Raw genomic sequence first — 19031 nt, forward strand, 5'->3', positions numbered from 1 at the left:
CCATCATCCATTGTCCATCATAGAGTGTGTGAGTCGTCTCGGGATCCAAGATTGATCGTAAGAGTTCTTGACAATCAAGGCCATGTTTGCCTAAGTCTCTTACATCACTTGGTGAAGACAAGTGTTTAGTATAATACTTTTTATTTTTAATCTTTTGCACTTTTTATTTGGTTTTGTATTAATGACTTTAATAACTAGTTACTTATGTTGAAGGTGATCTTTCCTTATCGTTTGTCCGTGGTGTCTTGGCATTATTTTACTGTCTATATAAAATAAAAGATTTTCACCATTCATATCTCCACGGTCTATATGGAGGTATGTTGGCTACCTGGTCGGGGGTTAAGGGAACGGTTTGGTAAAGGTCTTGCCCTTGTTCAGCGTTTAGAGGTCCTGCTTGGGACCTGGGTCAAATTTAGTAGGATCTCCTTCAATGCCCATAGGTATTGGATGGCGGGGATCCAAACTCTTTGACCCCCTCATAAGCTAACTACTATTAATACTATAACCCGGCTATTTAGGACTGTATCCCTGCTGACTCAGACTACTTAGCCGAGGGTAACGTCACCGCCGAAAGCGGGGCCTACCATAATTCGCATTAATAACTTAATTCATTATCTTTCAATAATCTGACCCTTTAGGATTGTATCCTTGCTGACTCAAACTACTGGGTTGAGGGTAACGTCGCCTTCGAAAAAGGGGCCTACTACAATAACTAAGATAATCTCTTAAACAAGTGCAAAAGTGCGAAAATAATCAAAGGTTATACTAATACACGTGTCGGATCCAAGTGATTCATCTTGTCTATCTGTTTTTATTTTATTTTTATTTTTCATCATTTAGTTAGTTTTTATTTTTCTTAGTTTAAAACATTTTTCTAACTTTTTGATTTGATTAGACGTTGAGGATAAACCGGTATTAAAAGCTCTTGTGTCCTTGGACGACCTCGGTATCTTACCAACACTATACTACGTCCACGATGGGTGCACTTGCCCATATGTGTGCTTAGTGTTAGTAAATATCGTGTTTTATAAATTTAAAACTTGGCTAAAAGTGTAAAAAGGGCTTAAATATATATCCAAAAACATATATACACTAACACGCATCAGTTCCCAAAACTCTAACGCATCAACTAGAAATCATTCAACCAGACCGACTACGCAATCATATAATTTGCCCAATCACCAAACAATCATGACTATCACTCAATTATTATTCAATCACCCAACATCAGTTCGACCTACGCATATATATATGTATCATTCAGAGACAATAAATATCCGCAATCATTATGTCTAGGGTTTTCACAATTTTTCAACCATTAAGCATATAAACGTATATCATCCGGTCAATTAGCATAATCATATCAAATAATCAACACTATCGGCATGTTAATCTGTTTTCGAATCTGACCACATTCATATCATACAGGACAAATCACTCAACCCTATCATGTTTCGCATACGGTTACATAACTGATCGATCATATCCGGTTCTTTCATGAACACAAGCAACAACATAACAATATAATCAGATCTGAAACAACTAATTGTGAAAGTTACTAACCGACTCAGAATGATCAACCAGAGATCTGGCTTCGAACAATGGGAGAGCAGCCGTCGGGTTTCAAAAAAAAAAAAAACGAGAGAGAGAGCGATAGGTGTCTAGGGTTTGTCGAATATAACTCATCGTAAAGGTTGTGATCAGAGTGTATATCTACGTGATTCACTACTGGGCCTAAAGCCCATTTGGTTTTCGTTGAGGGAGTAGTGGACGAAAACACCAAGGTGTTTTCGCCACAGGAGTGTTTTCGAGTGGAGAGGATTTCGTGGGTAAGGTTTTCAGCCAATGATCCATATTTAGTTATAACATACTAATTAACACAAGACATCTTATTAACATACACCACATACACACTTAATCCACACACCATCATATCAATCACAATACGATTTATCATACTACACCCGAGTATAGTTGTGAACGAATAATCGTGCCAACAAACGATCTATGCAATTAACGTGCAATAATACAAAGATGAAATCTCAGAAACTCGTTGTCACACTAAGGGTCCGCGTACAAGTGTAAAGCCCGAATGACTTGTGCGGTCGGGCGTTGGTGTTGTGCATTGTGCGATAGAGCTTGTTTGTATACATACATATAATACACATTGCACATAACATTCATTACTCACAATAGTTCACATAACCACATATCGTAATGTCATAACATTCAATAAGTCAATCAAGTTCACATACGTTACATACATCACAAAGACGGTTTCGAAATACGAGTTGTCACAGTTTTTAAATGATTTTCAAGTATAAAGGAATGTTTTAAGAAAGAAATTTTATGGCACGTATTTCCGCTGCGAGTTTTCGATAAAAACGTGTTAGGGTCTTACATTGTTGTGGACGATGACGAGGAAGTTGAAGAGTTGGCCCGACCGCCCGGTAGAAGAAAAGATAAGCGAACCGGGAAAAAACCGGTGGAGTCGCCTTCTGATAATCTCGAGTTGAAGGAAGATTTCGAGGAGATGAACCGTCGTCTCCAATACATTCGAGACCTCGGCCACAAGCTTTGAGAGACTATGAAAGAATGAGTCGCCGAAAACAAAAAGTTTAACGAGATGCAAGCGGCAAGGCAAACGGAAAAGGACATAGAGTTTTTGTCCAAACCGATCGATCACATCCAAGGCGACGCGTTGATCGTTGCGCAAATGCACCGCCAAAAACTTACGGAAAAATACGGCCTTTAGATTATCATATTTTTTTAGAGAAAAGTGCCCGGATAGTCCCTGTGGTTTGCCTATTTTTCATCTTTAGTCCATAACTTTTTAAAATTACATCAATAGTCCCCAACTTTTTCAATTTCGTTCCCGGATAGTCCCTAACGCATAACTGGGTTAGTTTTTGGTGTTAGGTGCGTGTGAAATGACAAAAATACCCTTACTGTCAAATTAATATCTAAAAAGTTAAAAAAAAATATAATTAATATTTTACAATTTATGTGAGGGCCACCACCGGCCCCACCCACTTCATCTTTCCCACTCCACACCACCACCACCACCAACTACCCCCCCCCTCACCATAACCACCACTTCCACTACCACACTGCCGCCATCAATCCCCTCCATCAAATCACCCGCTTTCATCTTTTACATTATATTATATTAAACATTAAATTGAAAGACTAATCCCAGATTACATTATATTAAACAGCAATTAAACACCATGAACATTCAAGATTTTGAAAGCCTAAAATATGTCATACAATCAAAAAATATTTTGAATGTCGTTGTCACCAACGGCAACGCTCCCGGCGGCGGACTGGCGCCGTCTAACGCCAACTACCGTCTCCGGTGGAACCCTAACCAAGACCACAGGGCGGATAACTACGATGATCTCGGTATGGAGTTCACTCCTCTGCTTTTCAGCTCTCTCGAGCGATATTTGCCGCCAAATCTCTTGGATGTTCCTCGCGATACGAAATATAAGTACATGTGTGATATTCTTAGACTGTATTCGACCGAAGGAGAACGTACTCGAGTGAGAATCTGCATTCTGTTATATGTTTTTCTATAACTTATGAACATTAGTTTGTGAATTAAACACCATGAACAAATTTATACACCCAAAATGATAAAACAGATAGAACATTAGTTTGTGGTGGTGGAGGTGAAGTATGGTGGTGGTGATTTGATTGTTTTAGACAGAAGAAAGAGGAAGAAAGAAAGAGGAGAGGGGGTGGGGTAGGAAAAAAGTGGGCCTTGTTTTTCTTTAAAATAATAAATTAGATTTTTTAATATTTTATTGTAATTTTTAATATTAAGGGTAATTTTGTAATTTGACATTCACTTAACATCAAAAAGTAACCTTCATCCGCACTAGGGACTATCCGCAAACGAAATTGCAAAAAGTTGGGGACTATAGCTGTAATTTTAGAAAGTTAGGGACTAAAGGTGAAAAATGGGCAAAGCACAGGGACTATCCAGGCATTTTTCTCTTTTTTTAAGTTTATTTGTTTTTTTATTTCCGGTTTTTTTAAGTTTAGTCGTTTTTATTATTTTTTTATTTTTAGTATTGTAATTTTTTTTATTTAATGAAGTATTTTCACTTTTTAATTTAAAAAAATTTAATAATTGTGTAATGATTGGATGAGACGTTATTGAGCATTATTTCACTACGCCCCGTTTGTAAAAACGCCCAATAATACCCCCTTCCTGACTGGACTGCCACGTGACAGAAAACGTTCAAGGACGGGGGCATTATTTATTAAACCAGTACATGATCTAATTTCATTAGTTGTTCATTGTAAAAAGTGGTATGGATTTAAATCTCACAAATTGAACAATAAGTGGATTTATGAGGAAGGTGTGTGTTTACTTACTACTTCAGATACCTCTATGTAGTAAAATGTTCATATGTTACTTGCATATATAAAATTATATTAACAGTTTTTAGACAATTGAACATTGTTCAGAAACTCAATTTACTCGCAATTTGACACGTATTAATTTATGAAACATGTACAACGTGATCTACACACATTCATGCATCTGGCTCTGGTTTAACAACAACGCTTAGAAAAATGACTGTATATTAACTCAGATTTTTTGTATATACTTGACACGTTGGAAATGTTAACTCTTCTAAAAATAAAATATATTATTTACCCTAAATTTTAAGAATCAACATAGTGAAAAAAACGTGACGAAATAACCAACAACGTGACAACTTCAAAATGTACTATTTTTAACACGTATTTTGTGGTCAATTTGTCCACGCATCTAAAGTTCAAATTTAAAAGGTAAAATATATAAGTTCAACGTGTCAGTCGTTTACTTCCCTCGTTTAAAACCGACTTATAATCCTTTGAAGGTGTTTACAACTTTATATCACCCACTTAGATAAATAGGCATGTTGGTTGCGTAAGATACATTCTTAGGTGTATCAAGTATAGAGTTGAGTTTTTCAACAACAAAAATTAAACACGTCGTATTTGAGTTTAGTGATATCAACAAAAATTATAACAGTCCAACCAATTATAAGTCACCCACTACTACCAATACCACCGGTGTTGAGACGCTTAAACGTTAATAATTAAAAAAACCTCTTACAAATCAAAATGCAGAAAAAAAAATCATGTCAAATTATAACAATAATCGTATCACATACATGGAAAACATTAGCGAAATGACAATACAATTCAGTTAAAAGTTATCAACTAGCATAGCTTATATGATCGTCAAAAGAGTTTATAATTGATCTATCACTAGTAATTTAGAGTTAATTACATAGTTAGTTCATGTGGTTTGCACAAAATAACATACTTAGGTACTAACAGTTTAAAATCACCTTCTAGGGTATTAACTTTTCATTTTGTAACGTTTGGAGGCATTAACTTGTACGGCATTAACATAGTTAGTCCTTGTGGTTTGCACAAAATAACATACTTAGGTACTAATAGAATGTGATTTTAAACCTACAAATAACGTTAATACCTCCAAACATTACAAAATGAAAAGTTAATATCCTAGAATGTGATTTTAAACTATTAGTACCTAAATATGTTACTTTGTGCAAATCACATGAACTAACTATGTAATTAACATGTATAACATTTTAAAACTAAACGGTTAATTAAATGGAGCCTAAATTGCAAAAAACAAGGTTCATGAAATTTAACAAATATATATATATATATATATATATATATATATATATATACTACTTTATAATACATATCCGAAGGACTTTAAAGTCATAAAAATTCCTTTAAAACACCCCTAAAGCATGATGTACAAGTCTTTTAAGCACTAGAAAACTTCACTTTCCACTTATACCCTTTCACTCAAACTATACCCTTTCACTCAAACAAAAGAAATGCGCGCCCCTGAATCCCATTTCAAATTTCAAACCTCCGTTCCATTCTCTCTCTTTCTATCTCCCACAGAAAACGATAAAAACCCCTGCACATTCACCACACACATCATCATCATCACGGCACCCTGGTGGTGCTGATACCGGTCTGGGAGATTCCGGCAAACTAGGGTTTGGTAGGTGGAGATTCCGGCCATCTAGGGCTTAAACAAGTACTCTCCGGCAACTGGGTAAGAACCGACAACTGTAGAATCATTTCTTTCTTCTGATTTCATGAATATGATGTTTGACTGTGGTTGCTATTTGTTTCTTTTAGACGGTGAAGGCACCAAGCTTTTCAGCTTCATATTTTATTAGACTACCTGTTAGTTTGTGGAGCATGTGACCTTTTCCTCTTTTCAACTAAAGAGGAAAATGGTTTCCTTGTGCTTTTTGAGAGGTGGAGGAAGATCTGGCCAGATCTAGGTCGAGAGGTGGGTTGTGATTTCCCAGACTTGGTGGAAGATCTGGGTTGCGTCTTTGTTTCTCAAGAGGTGGAGGAAGATCTGGCCAGATCCAGGTCGATTTATTGCAGTCATTGCTGAGTTGTTGGTGAGTTGACTCAGTTCGGTTGAAAGATTCAGTTGACTCATGTGTTGTTTTATGTTTACCTGCTGATTAAATGCTGGTTGTTTTACAGGTCTTTGGGTTTATCAACTATCAGACATTGTAATTTCCATGTAATAAGGTATACTAAAGCTTCAGGTATCTTTTAAATGTTGGTTGTTTTGATCTTGCTACTGATTATTTTGTTTTTGTTTTTGTTTCAGTTTATTGGATATTTTGATCTTGCTGTTGAATATTTTTCGTGAAATGTTGGATCACATCTGATTTTTAATGCTTCAGGTATCTTTTAATTTTTTTAATTTTCATGATTATTGATTTAAATTTTTTAATTTTCATTGATTATTGATTATTGATCTTGCTTCAGGTATCTTTTAAATGTTGGATCACATCTGATCTTGCTTCAGGTATCTTTTAAATTTTTTAATTTTCGTGAAATGTTTGGATTGGTCTTGATTTTTGTGGTTACATAATGATGAGCCAAAGGTCAGTTGAATGCGGAGCAATGGAAGGTTTTGAAAGAAGGCCCAAGCATGAGTCAAATGGGTTGAAAGTCAACCAAGCTTACTTTCTAATACACATGATTTATTGATGAAATGTTGCTTGAATCAACTCAAATCTGAATTGAAGGAATCCAAAGAAATATATGAATTGTTCAACGTTGTATGATGTAATTTCATTTTTCTTATATTATTTATATATTTATTATTTTTCTAATTTAAATTGCTCAACCCGTGTATTACACGTGTAGATAACCTAGCCCTAAAATAGTGTCATGTTGGCACTTGACAGGGCACCATATGAACTACATTGAATGCATCAATGTGGACTTCAAATCGACAAGAAAAGAATCATTTTATGGTATTGAATATGTGAAGCAGCTTGAGTGTGTTAGTTTACTTTGTATCTGTTGTTTTTGGTTGATTTTAGGTGTTAAAATCACGTTTTATATGATGAATTTGTTCAGATCTGCGTGGAAGGATGTGCGAACCGAGATCTAGGATGATTCTTCAATAAATGGGTGACTTTTACTCTGTTACATATTCTGACTTTAAGATTAAATACAACCCAGCTTGGCTGATTCTTCAATTAAATGGGTCGAAATTGCCCCATCAAATGCCAACATTCTTCATAACTTGTTACATGAGTTATGTATCATGCTCGTGCTAATTGTTGTTGTGAGTCTTTTTTTTCTTATAGTTTCATAATTTCCAACTGAGAAATATTTGTCTTTCGTGTTTCTACATTTTCCCAAGTTTCATTGTTTTTTAGAAGTGAGGATGTGCTTGACTCTATGTGAGCTCAGGAAGATAAAAAGATTAAAAGTTTGAGGTAAGTTCTTAATTTTAAAATGCTTGAGTTTTATTTTATTTTTTCAACACATTAGCCTGCTAATAGTTATATGATTGATGCAGCTTCTACCTAATCTTGATATGAACGCTGGGAAGCTATAACCTTACCGAATTATCATGCTCGGGTAATATTTTCATTACTCAAAAAGCCCATGGCCCGTAAAGCACCAGGCCTCAGCAAGATAAGAACTAAACAGGCATATATTTTCTATTTGTTTCATGGTTAATTAGTAATTAATCCATCATTTTTGTAGTAATGAATGCATTTTCCATTTGTGTGCCAGAGGTGTTGACTTTCACTCGATTTTACATAATGGTTTATTTGATCATGTCAGGTTGTATCAAGATGCCTTTTGTGGACTCAGACGTAATCAGACATAGCCACCTATTTGTACAGATGCTCTTGGAAACCAATAGATATGTTGATGCTGAATAGGCTCAAAGAATCTTAATTGTATTTATATATTTTAGGCTCGCGGGGAGAGCGGTTGTGGAATTTGTGGTCAAGAAAGGAGATGGTTCGATGTTTACTCCACAATCTGGTGGTGTACCAAGAAAAGCTGCTACAATCCAGGTATGCTGAATCTTTTCATCCTACGTTGGTATTGTGGCTTCAACTGATCTTTAACCGTATACGCAGGTTGTCTTGGATGGATATTTAGCACCACTGACAACGGGAAATTTTGCAAACACCTGAACTACAAACACGTGCAAGAACCATAATATTCACGAATATTCTCACTGGAAGTATAGAGCAAACAAACAAGAAGAAACCTGTTGTCAAGGTGACAGCTGTTGGTTCTGGTTTAGTAGACCCATCGAAAAAGAAGTCTGTTTTAAACTCACAAAAGGGCGATGGGCGATCCTCTACCGTTAAACTCGAAGGTTCTTCCAAAAAGCGAGCAGCAGTTTCATCCGTGCCAGAATTTTCAAGGAAAAAGAAAGTAGCAGATGGCTCTAAAAGCGTTTGACTTTCATCGACCAAAGGTAGAATTAGATACTTTCATTTGTTAGGTTTTTGATAAATCACGTTTTGAAATAGGATGGTGAAGAAACTATTTATATGGTTACTTTATATCTTGTTTCACCTGGTTCACTTTTCTCGTTTTTAACAATTCTCTAAATGCGTTTGGCAGAACGATTTCAACTTTGAGAAGAGGGATTAGATGACGGTTTCACCAAAAGGAATTGCCTTCTGGGTCTCGATTGGTAAAAATGAACCACATTAAATCGCTCGTGTTTTTACTTTTTTAGTTTATTGCTTTCTGTTTGTTTGTGTGTGATTAATTCTAACAGATGTTTGTTTCATTTTTTGCAGGTTATGGGACTAAATCCTCCATTTGGAAAAAATGTCGCGCTTGCAAATAAGTTCATTGACAGTGCTCTTAAATTTAAGCCTAAGCTTATCATTCTTATCGTTTCCCCAGAAACTGAAAGGTATAGATATAGTTATACACATATATACATGTGCGTGCGCCTATACATATGTACATGTGTCATGTGTGTATATGTGAGTGCCTTACAGAAATATAGTTATACACAGTAAAGTCCTGCACACTAAGCTTGATGTAGTAAAAGGACATCAAAATTGGGTTAAAGTTACCGACAAGTACCGTACATTTCCTGGTTGTGGTATATGTAGGGTCTTTTTTATGTTTAGGACTAGGGATGACAAATGATACCGGGTACCGGTCCCGAATTTCTCGAACCAAAACATTTTTGGTACTGATTTGACTCTCGTGCCTGTCGTCACCTGTGTTGTCATTGCCAGCGGGGTAACTAACATTTCTTCTTTCTCTTCTTGTTTTATTATTTAGTTTTAATAATAATAATTTGCTTGAAATAATGGTACATCACTGCAGTTAACATTTGTAAAGTGAATGGTAATAATTGTCTGAGTAGTAATTTGTGTTTTTTTTTAACAGATGTTAATTTTAATATATTAATTTGATGAAAAAAAAAATCGGGTTGAACAGGTTGGGTTCGGGTCAACCTGTGAATATTCGGGCCAGGTTCGGGTTCATATGTATGAAACGATTTTTGGGTTCGGGTCGGGTTTGGGTTCGTCTAAAATTTTTGGGTTCGGGTACCCGCCAACCTGCGAACATGACCCGTTTAGCACCCCTAGCTTTGACACTCCAGGTATGTATGCATGGATGTAATTCTGTATGTTTTACATTCCAGAAGCGTATAGTATCAGTTATGAAGATGTTTGTGTGAAATTGCAGGTGCTTGGAAATGCTAAAGGGGCGGTTGCTGTTGTGGTGTCGATATTGATATTCAAGAATCCAGTGTCGGTAACAGGGATGCTAGGTATTTGCTGACTTTGTTGGGAGTGATCCTCTATAGCGAAGCCAAGAAGAGGACAAAGTAAACCAAACATATCACTTCACTTGAGACCAAATTTTTTAGTTTATTCTTTTTGGGAGAAAACACACTTTTAAAGTCCATTTTTTAATTTGTATCTTGTGACGTGAATATGCGTCTACTATGATTGTATAAATACTGTAGAATTAAAACGCCTATACCTGACTGTTGCCTTCAATCTTATTGTTCAACTTCAGTACGTAGTTGCTAACTTTACCATAATTGGTTTTATCGGTCATAATTGAGTTACAGTTGTGATTACTGTGGGGAGGCAAGATTAATGGTTTATATTCGATTTAATGCAGCCTACTTATGTTTATCATGTGATCAAAATGTTCATTCCGCAAATCCACTATCCCAAAGCTACATGAGAACACTCGTGTGTGATGTGTGCAATTTGCAGCCTATGATCGTTAGATGAGAACCAACCTTTTGTCAGAATCGTGAGAATTGTGATTGGGTAAGTCACAATGAAGCTAATATGGATGCAAGTATGCATGACCTACAAACAAACTATTATTCAGGATGCCTTTTAGCTACTGAACTTTCGTTAATATGGTTTCTTATGTCGAATTGATTAACCGAAATTTGATTGGTTAATAAAATAGACTAGCCATTGATTTCGGCTTTAGTTGAGGAAAATAACTGAAAGTACCGAACCATGTAAACCACAATTAAAATGGGCTGACTGATGACTTCGCTTGTGACGTATATCCACCAGAATGATGGTAAAATAAATATTATACGAATAAGAAAACTATCAGAAATGAATACTGCAATTCAATGTGTCGCACCCTGTCACCTCACCCTTTTTAGCACCCCATGGTGCCCCTACACCACCCCACCTTCGCCAATGAGGGGGTTATCCTTGGCCTCCGCCAAAGGCATAGTGGGCGTGGTGGCGCTATCCTTGGTTTTGGTATGGCTCAAAACCGAACCCCCCGTACATAACCCTTAACTCACCAACTTAAGTGATATGTTTCCCGCCGCAACGCGCGGGTAAACGGCTAGTATATATATATATATATATAGTGGAGAGTTCAAATGAGAAGAAATTCTTTGTAAGAAGAAAAAAGAAGAAATTTCAACCAATAGAAATGTTTCATTAGACTTCATTTAATATTTGTACTTAATGTGACTATAAGGGTATATTGGTAAACTTACATACATCATTAATTGGTAGTTTCATATTTAATAACTAACTATATTAAATTTGTAACTTATTTTTAAGATATATATTTTCTCAAAAAATAAAACTAAAAATTCATTTATAGTGTAGGATAAATACGAGGCGTGTAAGATAAATTACGAGTTGTGTAGAATAAATTTCAATATGTGTAGGATAAATTTCGAAATGTGTAGGATAACTTTTGATGTGTGTAGGCAAAATTTTTTAGTGTGAAGGATGATAGACTTAATGACTAATTAATTAGTCAAACATAATAATAAATGAGATGGGAAAAAAACTATTTAGTGTTTTACAATTGTACCTTTTTGTTCTTTTTATTCTTAATAGAATTTTCTTCTCAGATGAACCTTCCCCTATATATATATATATATTGTAACTAAATTAACATTTAAAAATATGCCAGATGGAGTGACCGAATCAGCAATCTTCAACTTCGAATCATAGAAGATTTTTTTTAGAATTGTTTAACCTCTCTTCTTATAACAATTTAAATTTATAAAAGAAAAATACAAAAAGAACAACATTAAATACTCAACCTATTTTACGATTTAATCAACTAGAAACAAAATTTTAAAATATAACATGCCAATTGTTTATAAAACGTTATGACGAAAGCACTACACATAATAACTAATAAGCATCACAAAATTTAAAAATACAGATGAATCTTATTTTATTGTTCCCTTTTGTCAAGCCGAAATAAATACTGGTAGGTTACGAATTGACGAAAAGTGGTTATTTAATTATACCAAATAATAATAATTCAGCCAAAAATAATACCTCAGTTTGAAGAAGTCAAACCACTCCTGACAAAACTTTGAGTTTTCGGATTAGCGGTTTCTACGGATAAAGGTGTGATGCGGCATCACTGATGCCACGTAATATTATTTTTTTTATACGATTAGATACTGTATCACTCATCTTTTATATATTTTTTAGATACGATAATAGATACTGTATCACTCATCTTATATATTATTAATATTAATATTAATTATTGTTGTTTTTCCCCATATTTATAGTATTAATTTCTCTATGTTGCAATTTTTTATTGTTATATTTTTTTAACCGCAAATTTCTTTACTTCTACTGTGGGACTTGAATTCAAGACCTCATCTCCCAAGGTGTTTAAAGACATTGTCTTTACCAATGGACCACCGTATCATTGGTTTATATTTTTATTTAATTTCATTTAAATACGATAAAAATAACTTCCAACCACCATTAAGGTGGAAGGGGCACCTTCGGTGACCCAAGATTACCGCACGATAAGGTGGCACCGGTCTACAATCGGTGAGCGGAGAGTGGGTTTCTCGGTGACTACTTACTGAAGTGGGGAAGAGAAGAGATAGAGGAGAGAGAGGGGGTTAATGGTGGCCCTGAACCCCTTCCAACGAATTACACATTTATTTTTTATTTTTTTAAAATAAATTGTTTACAACTCTTAAAGTGTTCGAGCACCCCTAGTGATTGAGTGTAAAATAAGGAGTGAACCAAGGAGTTGATATGACATTACATTATTAGCTAGAGAAAAAGTTTACCACTCCTCATTTTGGAGCACTCGTTTCACCCTTACATGTGATTTGGCCTTCTACACATTATCTTATTGGTGACACGTGTTTGAGATTTATTAATATTCTAAACTTATAAATAAGAGATATTATTATATTATTTATGTTAAATAAATTATAGGAAGTATTTTTTTTGAACGGAAAACACACTTTATATATATATATATATATATATATATAGGGTAGGGTTCCAGCGTGAACAATCTCCCAAGAGTGAACTGCGTGAACAGATATGGACCCTTGATTTCCTTTTTAGTTGTTAAGGGTAGGATTGTAATTATATAAAAAATTAGAATTAGATCATTATTTTAATAATTGAATTAAGTTACATCTTTCCTAATTTAAATTCATTATCCACATTATGTCTATTTATTAATAAGATAATTATCAAAACAAACAACAAATCACCAGATTTCAATTTTAATTTTTATTTCAGATTTCATCATCAGAATTTAAATTTTGATTTTTAAGATCCACGTAACCTTCATATTTCAACGGTATACACATGTGTACTTGGATATAAATAGAACAGTACACATGTGTACTCAGCATCGTACATATGTGTACAGTAATTCACAGGTGTACATCAACATTCAATACAAAAAAATTATAAGATATCACAAAAACAGACGATATACACATGTGTACATCGCATTAAAAAGAGGAAAAAATCAAAATACACATGTGTACATCGCATTTAAACAAATAATTATTTTAATAATTGAATTAAGTTACATCTTTCTTAATCCTTGATTTGATTTGTGAGAGATTTATGCAATCAATTTAAGAGGATAATTGATTACTTGATTTGTGAGAGATTTATGCAATCAATTTAAGATTGAAATTACACATATACCCTTTTTGCATTTAATTAAATGGAAAAAATTAACCAAATAATTACCATCATGCCACTCACTTTAATCTCAAGATCATAAAAATCAAGGGCCCAGATCAGTTCACGCAGTTCATTCTTGGGATTTTGTTCACGTTTGAACCTAATCCTATATATATATATATATATATATATATATATATATATATATATATATATATATATAAAGCGCCAACAAGGGGCTGGAAACAACAACCAAACGGAACGACAACACACAAAAGCAAATTACAAAAGGTCTATAATATCAAAAACTTTCCACTTATCCCAAACCGGCTTCTTGAGCTGAGACCTGTTGCAAACCCACATAAATGCATCCTCCTTAATCCATTTCACTGACTTGCTAACTGGGATGAATAAACCATTAAAAGTCTTTTCGTTCCGAGCACTCCACAGTCTCCATATAGTCGCGAGGACCACCGTATTCACAATTCTTCTCCAAACCTTGTCTCCAGGCTGTTGATTGATATAGACAATGAGATCATTCAAATTGCTAATATTAATAAACTAATCCGCAGCCAAGCGAAGATGTTCCACCAAATACATTTAGCCCATAAACAACTGATAAAGATGTAATCCGTGTCTTCGTCCTGCAGACCGCATCGTGGACACTTGCTATCACCGAGGAGAATACCCCTCTGGATCAGCCCCATTTTTGTAGCGATTCGGCCCAGCAAAGCCCTCCAAAGCAGGAAGTTCGCTTTGGGGGTGGCCCAAGAATTCCACCGAAAAACTCTGTTACCCGGAACATCCTCAGCCGCAACCATATCAATGTCCAATCGGACGTTTTTGACCGAAAAGGAACCATTAGGGTCGCTATTTGATGTATTGCAAAATACATCATTTATTCGTGTACAGTTTGTATAGTTTTCGTTATATTTAGTTTTGTTTTTCGTTAGAATATGCAGACTATTGATAAAATCGTGTTTCGCAGGTCTTGATGCTTAAATTTGCGGGAAACCAAGTAAAATGAGTTAAAAGATTGAAACACCAAGTTCGGGAATGCGTTGGAAAGATCGGGAGCTCAAAATAAGTTAAAAAGCTGAAAAAATACTCTCTGGTACCCCCTGAGAAGTTTCTGGCACCCGGCGAGAGACTGAAGGAGGGATGCGTGCAAAGAAACAAGGTGGCACCCCGCCACCCATTCCCTGATATTGTGGCGCCCCGCCAGAAGGCTGTAGCTGGCGATTTTTGTTATGGAAAGTCATATATATCATCTAAAACTTGAAAGAAAAACCCTAGTGTCGATTTTGGGGATTCTTGGGGCAATTGTTGAGCATTCTTGGAGCAATTTTGGAGTTCTCGAAGCATAGGAATCATCGGTACGAGTTTGGGGAAGAAGACTTGAAGATCTAATCGGGTTTTCTAGTTCTTTATTCTTGACTTTTCTACGAAACTTGTTATGATGAATTCGTGTTTAGACATCTTTGATTTGTTTTCACGTTTTAACATGCTCGGCTAAATTTATTAACCACCTAGACTTGATGAATGGATTAATATAAAGTTTTTACCGTTTTTGTTAATTGCATGATTATTATGGATTAATTGTGATTTGTAAAGAGTTTGTCTTAATGATTTGATGTATATGCATGCTTTGAGTTGGTTTATTGTTATTATTTGCTTCATATGATTCTTAGTGACGGTCTATATCACAACATAGAGTCATATTAGGGTTTAGGATTTCGGTGAGTGTCTATATCACGTTAGAAAACCTTAACTCTTTAGGGTGAAATTGCGTAATAACCCCTAGAAGTAATTGGTAATAATTTGCTAAGTCTTAGTGTTCTACTAGTCCTAATACCTGGAAAGTGAGGGGCTATTGGTAGGTCTTACCCGGTGAATTGCTTTAGATAGTCCTTGGAAAAGGTCATGTCTTGGTTTACCTGTCGGTTTTATTAGTCTATCAAGTCAAATTAATTAATTCAAACAACCCTAGATCTATGATTGGGAAAGAGTATGTCAATATTAGGGTACTTACACAATAATTAGACAACTGGGAAGGCGTCTAATAACCGGTAGGATTAACAGCCTAGGTAGTTCCACAGGTTTCTCCTTGAGAAGGGTCGAGGGGCTTAGTTGGTTCTTAATAGGTTTAGTATCATATGATCCTGGTTCCATAATTCATGCATTTAACTTAATCGGTAATTCTTTAAAAGTAATCCAGGATTCTTGTCTAGGTGGTCTCGTTCTCATATAAGGAAAGTTCTCAGTCTTAATTTGTGTTTAATCCAGTTCTAGTTAATTTAGTAGTTTAATATAGATTTCCTAGATTTTCCGTAACCCCCCCCCCCCCAAACAAATAAACAAGTTAAGTCGTGTCTGTCAGCGTCTGTTAGAGTCTAGTTTACGTGATACGTAGAGTCTCGTGGTTCGGTATCCGGACTTCCTAGGTTATACTACATTGATCGGTACACTTGCCGATTGTGTGGTTTTAGGTCGAGTCTAGAATTAAAGCTTTGTAGTGTCTAGTTTAGAGAGTCTAACATAGTTAATTTTTATAGTCTGTTTAGCACACATCAAGTTTTTGGCGCCGTTGCCGGGGACTCTTGGCAATTGCGTTCATTAGCTTTGATAGACTTCATTGACAAATACGTGCTACGTGTTTATTTTGTTTTTGTGTCTTTTATATTCATCTTGAGTCTTAGTAACTAGTGTTTGTGTGCTTTTCTTGTGTTCAGGTTTTTGCTTGTAATGGATGCCACATTTGCGCTCGCACGGACCGCCACCACCAGTTAAGGAGTCATCATCTCAATTGGGTCAAGGACCTCAGGTTACTTCTTCATCCTCTTCTCGTTTTCCCACTTTCGATTCCACCCCGTTACCCACCCCACCTCCTACACCACCACCTTCGCCAAACCATTCACCTAAAACCTCACCTAAGGTTTCTCCACCCGATAGTCCTACTTCTAGTGCCTCTAGTAATCCAGAAAACTTAGAACCAATGGCCAACCCTAAGCAAACCGTCCATCAGCAAGCCACCCAAAATTTCACCGGCCTTGCTTCACCCATCACCGTTCCACCCATAGTCAACGAAAACTCATGGCAGATTCCATCTTATGCCATGCAAGCCATCACTAATACCATCCAATTCCATGGCCGAGACGATGAGGACGCCCCGGCCCACATCAACCGTTTCTCTCGTATGCTAGCTACCTTTAGCCTTCACGGTGCCCCTAACGATGCCACCTACCTACAGCTTTTCCCCTTTTCATTAGCCGGCTGTGCGGCTACTTGGTTGGACTCTCAACCAACCGGTACCTTTACCACTTGGGCAGGGCTTCGTCAAGCCTTTTTGAACAAATATTTCCCGCCCGCTAAAGCCTCACGTCTTAGAGACCAAATCCACTCCTTTCGCATGGAGCTCGACGAGCCTTACTACCTTGCTTGGGAGCGTTTCCAAAACCTTTGTGCTCGTTGCTCCCAACATGGTCTTCCCGATTGGGCTTTATGTGAGAAATTCTATAACGGTCTCACCCAAGAGACTCGTGATCGTTTCGATACTAATGCGGGGCGGCATATGATAGGTATTCTTACAGTTGCTGAATGTTTAGAGCGTTTTGAGGCATTTGCTCAGTCTCAATCTCAGTCACGAGCCGATCAGTGGTATCAAAGTGGTAATTCGAATACCACTACTAGTGCACCCGCCCGAGGGGTGAACCATGGATCCTAGTTTAGCCGCTGTTTTGGAAAACATGTCTAGGGAACTTAAGGAAATTAAGGCTAAAGTAGACAAATGTGAGTATTGCCGAGGGGGACACGACACGAGTGCGTGCCCATTGTTAGTTGGAGAGGAGCAAGTTGATTTTGTAGGAGGTTTTGGTAGAGGTCAACCTAGCGGGTTTGGTAATAATAATAATTTTGGGTCGGGTTGGCGAAATAATAATAATAACAACTTTAATAATAATAACAATTTTCGATCAAATGGACCCCCTGGTTTTCAAATAGCTCAAAATACCAATAGGGGTCAGGGTTCACTTTTTGGTTGGGGTTCAAATGGGCATTTCAACAAAGGGTTCAATAGGCAGGTCAAAGATGGGGGGTCAAATAATCAGGGTCAAACAGGTCAAGGTCCAAGTTTTGATTTAGGGGGTAGCATAGAAAGAATGGAGGCTATGATGAGCCAGCTAGTTGTTAGGGACCAAACCACTCAAAAGACCCTTAGTGAACATGACCTCATGCTTAAGAACCATCAAGCCTCCTTCCAAGACCTCCAAAGGGTCGTAGGTGATATGTCTAGGAAGCTAGAAGAGAGATTACCCGGTCAGTTTGCGGGTAACACCCAACCGAACCCTAATGCCCATGCTAAAGCCATTACCACCCGTAGTGGCAAAACCGTAGGGAACCCGAGTGTAGAGGAGAGAATAGTCGATGAGGATGGAGATATTATTGATGAAGTGATCGAGATGGAGGCTCCCCGCAAAGTGCAAAAGAGGCTAAGCCCAGTAAGTACCGCACAACCTGGTGAGTCTCAAGTTGAGAAGAAAGTTGAGAAAACCCCTATAGACGTTAGACCTTCACCTTTAGTAAACCATTCGTATATTCTGTTTCCCTCACGTCTTAAGAACCAAAAATACTCAAGGGAATACGGGCAATTCTTAGACATCTTCAAGCAATTGAAGATTAATCTTCCGTTTATCGAGGCACTTCAATCGATGCCTAAATACGCGAAATTCTTGAAAGATCTTCTTAGGAACAAAGAGAAGTTGGGGGAGTTGTCGAACGTTCTGTTGAATGGAGGGTGTTCCACCGTTGTGTTAAATAAGCTTACCGATCCCCGTATTTTTACCATTCCTTGACTATTCGGTAGTAATACTAACACTAGAGCTTTGGCCGACTTAGGTGCTAGCATCAATTTGATGTCCTTTTCTCTTTATGAGAAGCTAGACCTAGGAGAGCTTGCACCTACCCGAATGACATTATCGTTAGCCGATCGGTCCGTTAAATACCCTAGGGGTATAGTTGAGAACTTGCTAGTTAAGGTAGACAAATTCGTGTTTCCCGCCGATTTCGTAATTCTTGATATGGAAGCGGTTGAGAGAGTCCCCATTATACTAGGTCGTCCATTCTTGCGTACCGTGAAGGCTCTTATAGATGTTTACGATGGTAAGATCACCCTTAGGGTCGGTGAGGAGAGAGTTACTTTTGAGATAGACCATTCCATGAACCACCCGAGTGGTTCGG

At 36.7% G+C, this 19031-nt stretch overlaps 1 protein-coding gene across 1 annotated transcript; it reads left to right on the forward strand.

The window, feature by feature from the left end:
• The first annotated feature begins 17542 nt into the window (after positions 1-17542).
• On the forward strand, positions 17543-18646 carry LOC118488180. Its single transcript, XM_035985392.1, has 2 exons — positions 17543-17693; positions 17796-18646. Exons 1-2 carry the CDS (start codon positions 17543-17545, stop codon positions 18644-18646), a joined length of 1002 nt encoding a protein of 333 aa, XP_035841285.1.
• Positions 18647-19031: the final 385 nt, after the last annotated feature.

This window comes from Helianthus annuus, chromosome 16 (genome assembly GCF_002127325.2).
Source record: "Helianthus annuus cultivar XRQ/B chromosome 16, HanXRQr2.0-SUNRISE, whole genome shotgun sequence".
Lineage (NCBI taxonomy): Eukaryota > Viridiplantae > Streptophyta > Magnoliopsida > Asterales > Asteraceae > Helianthus > Helianthus annuus.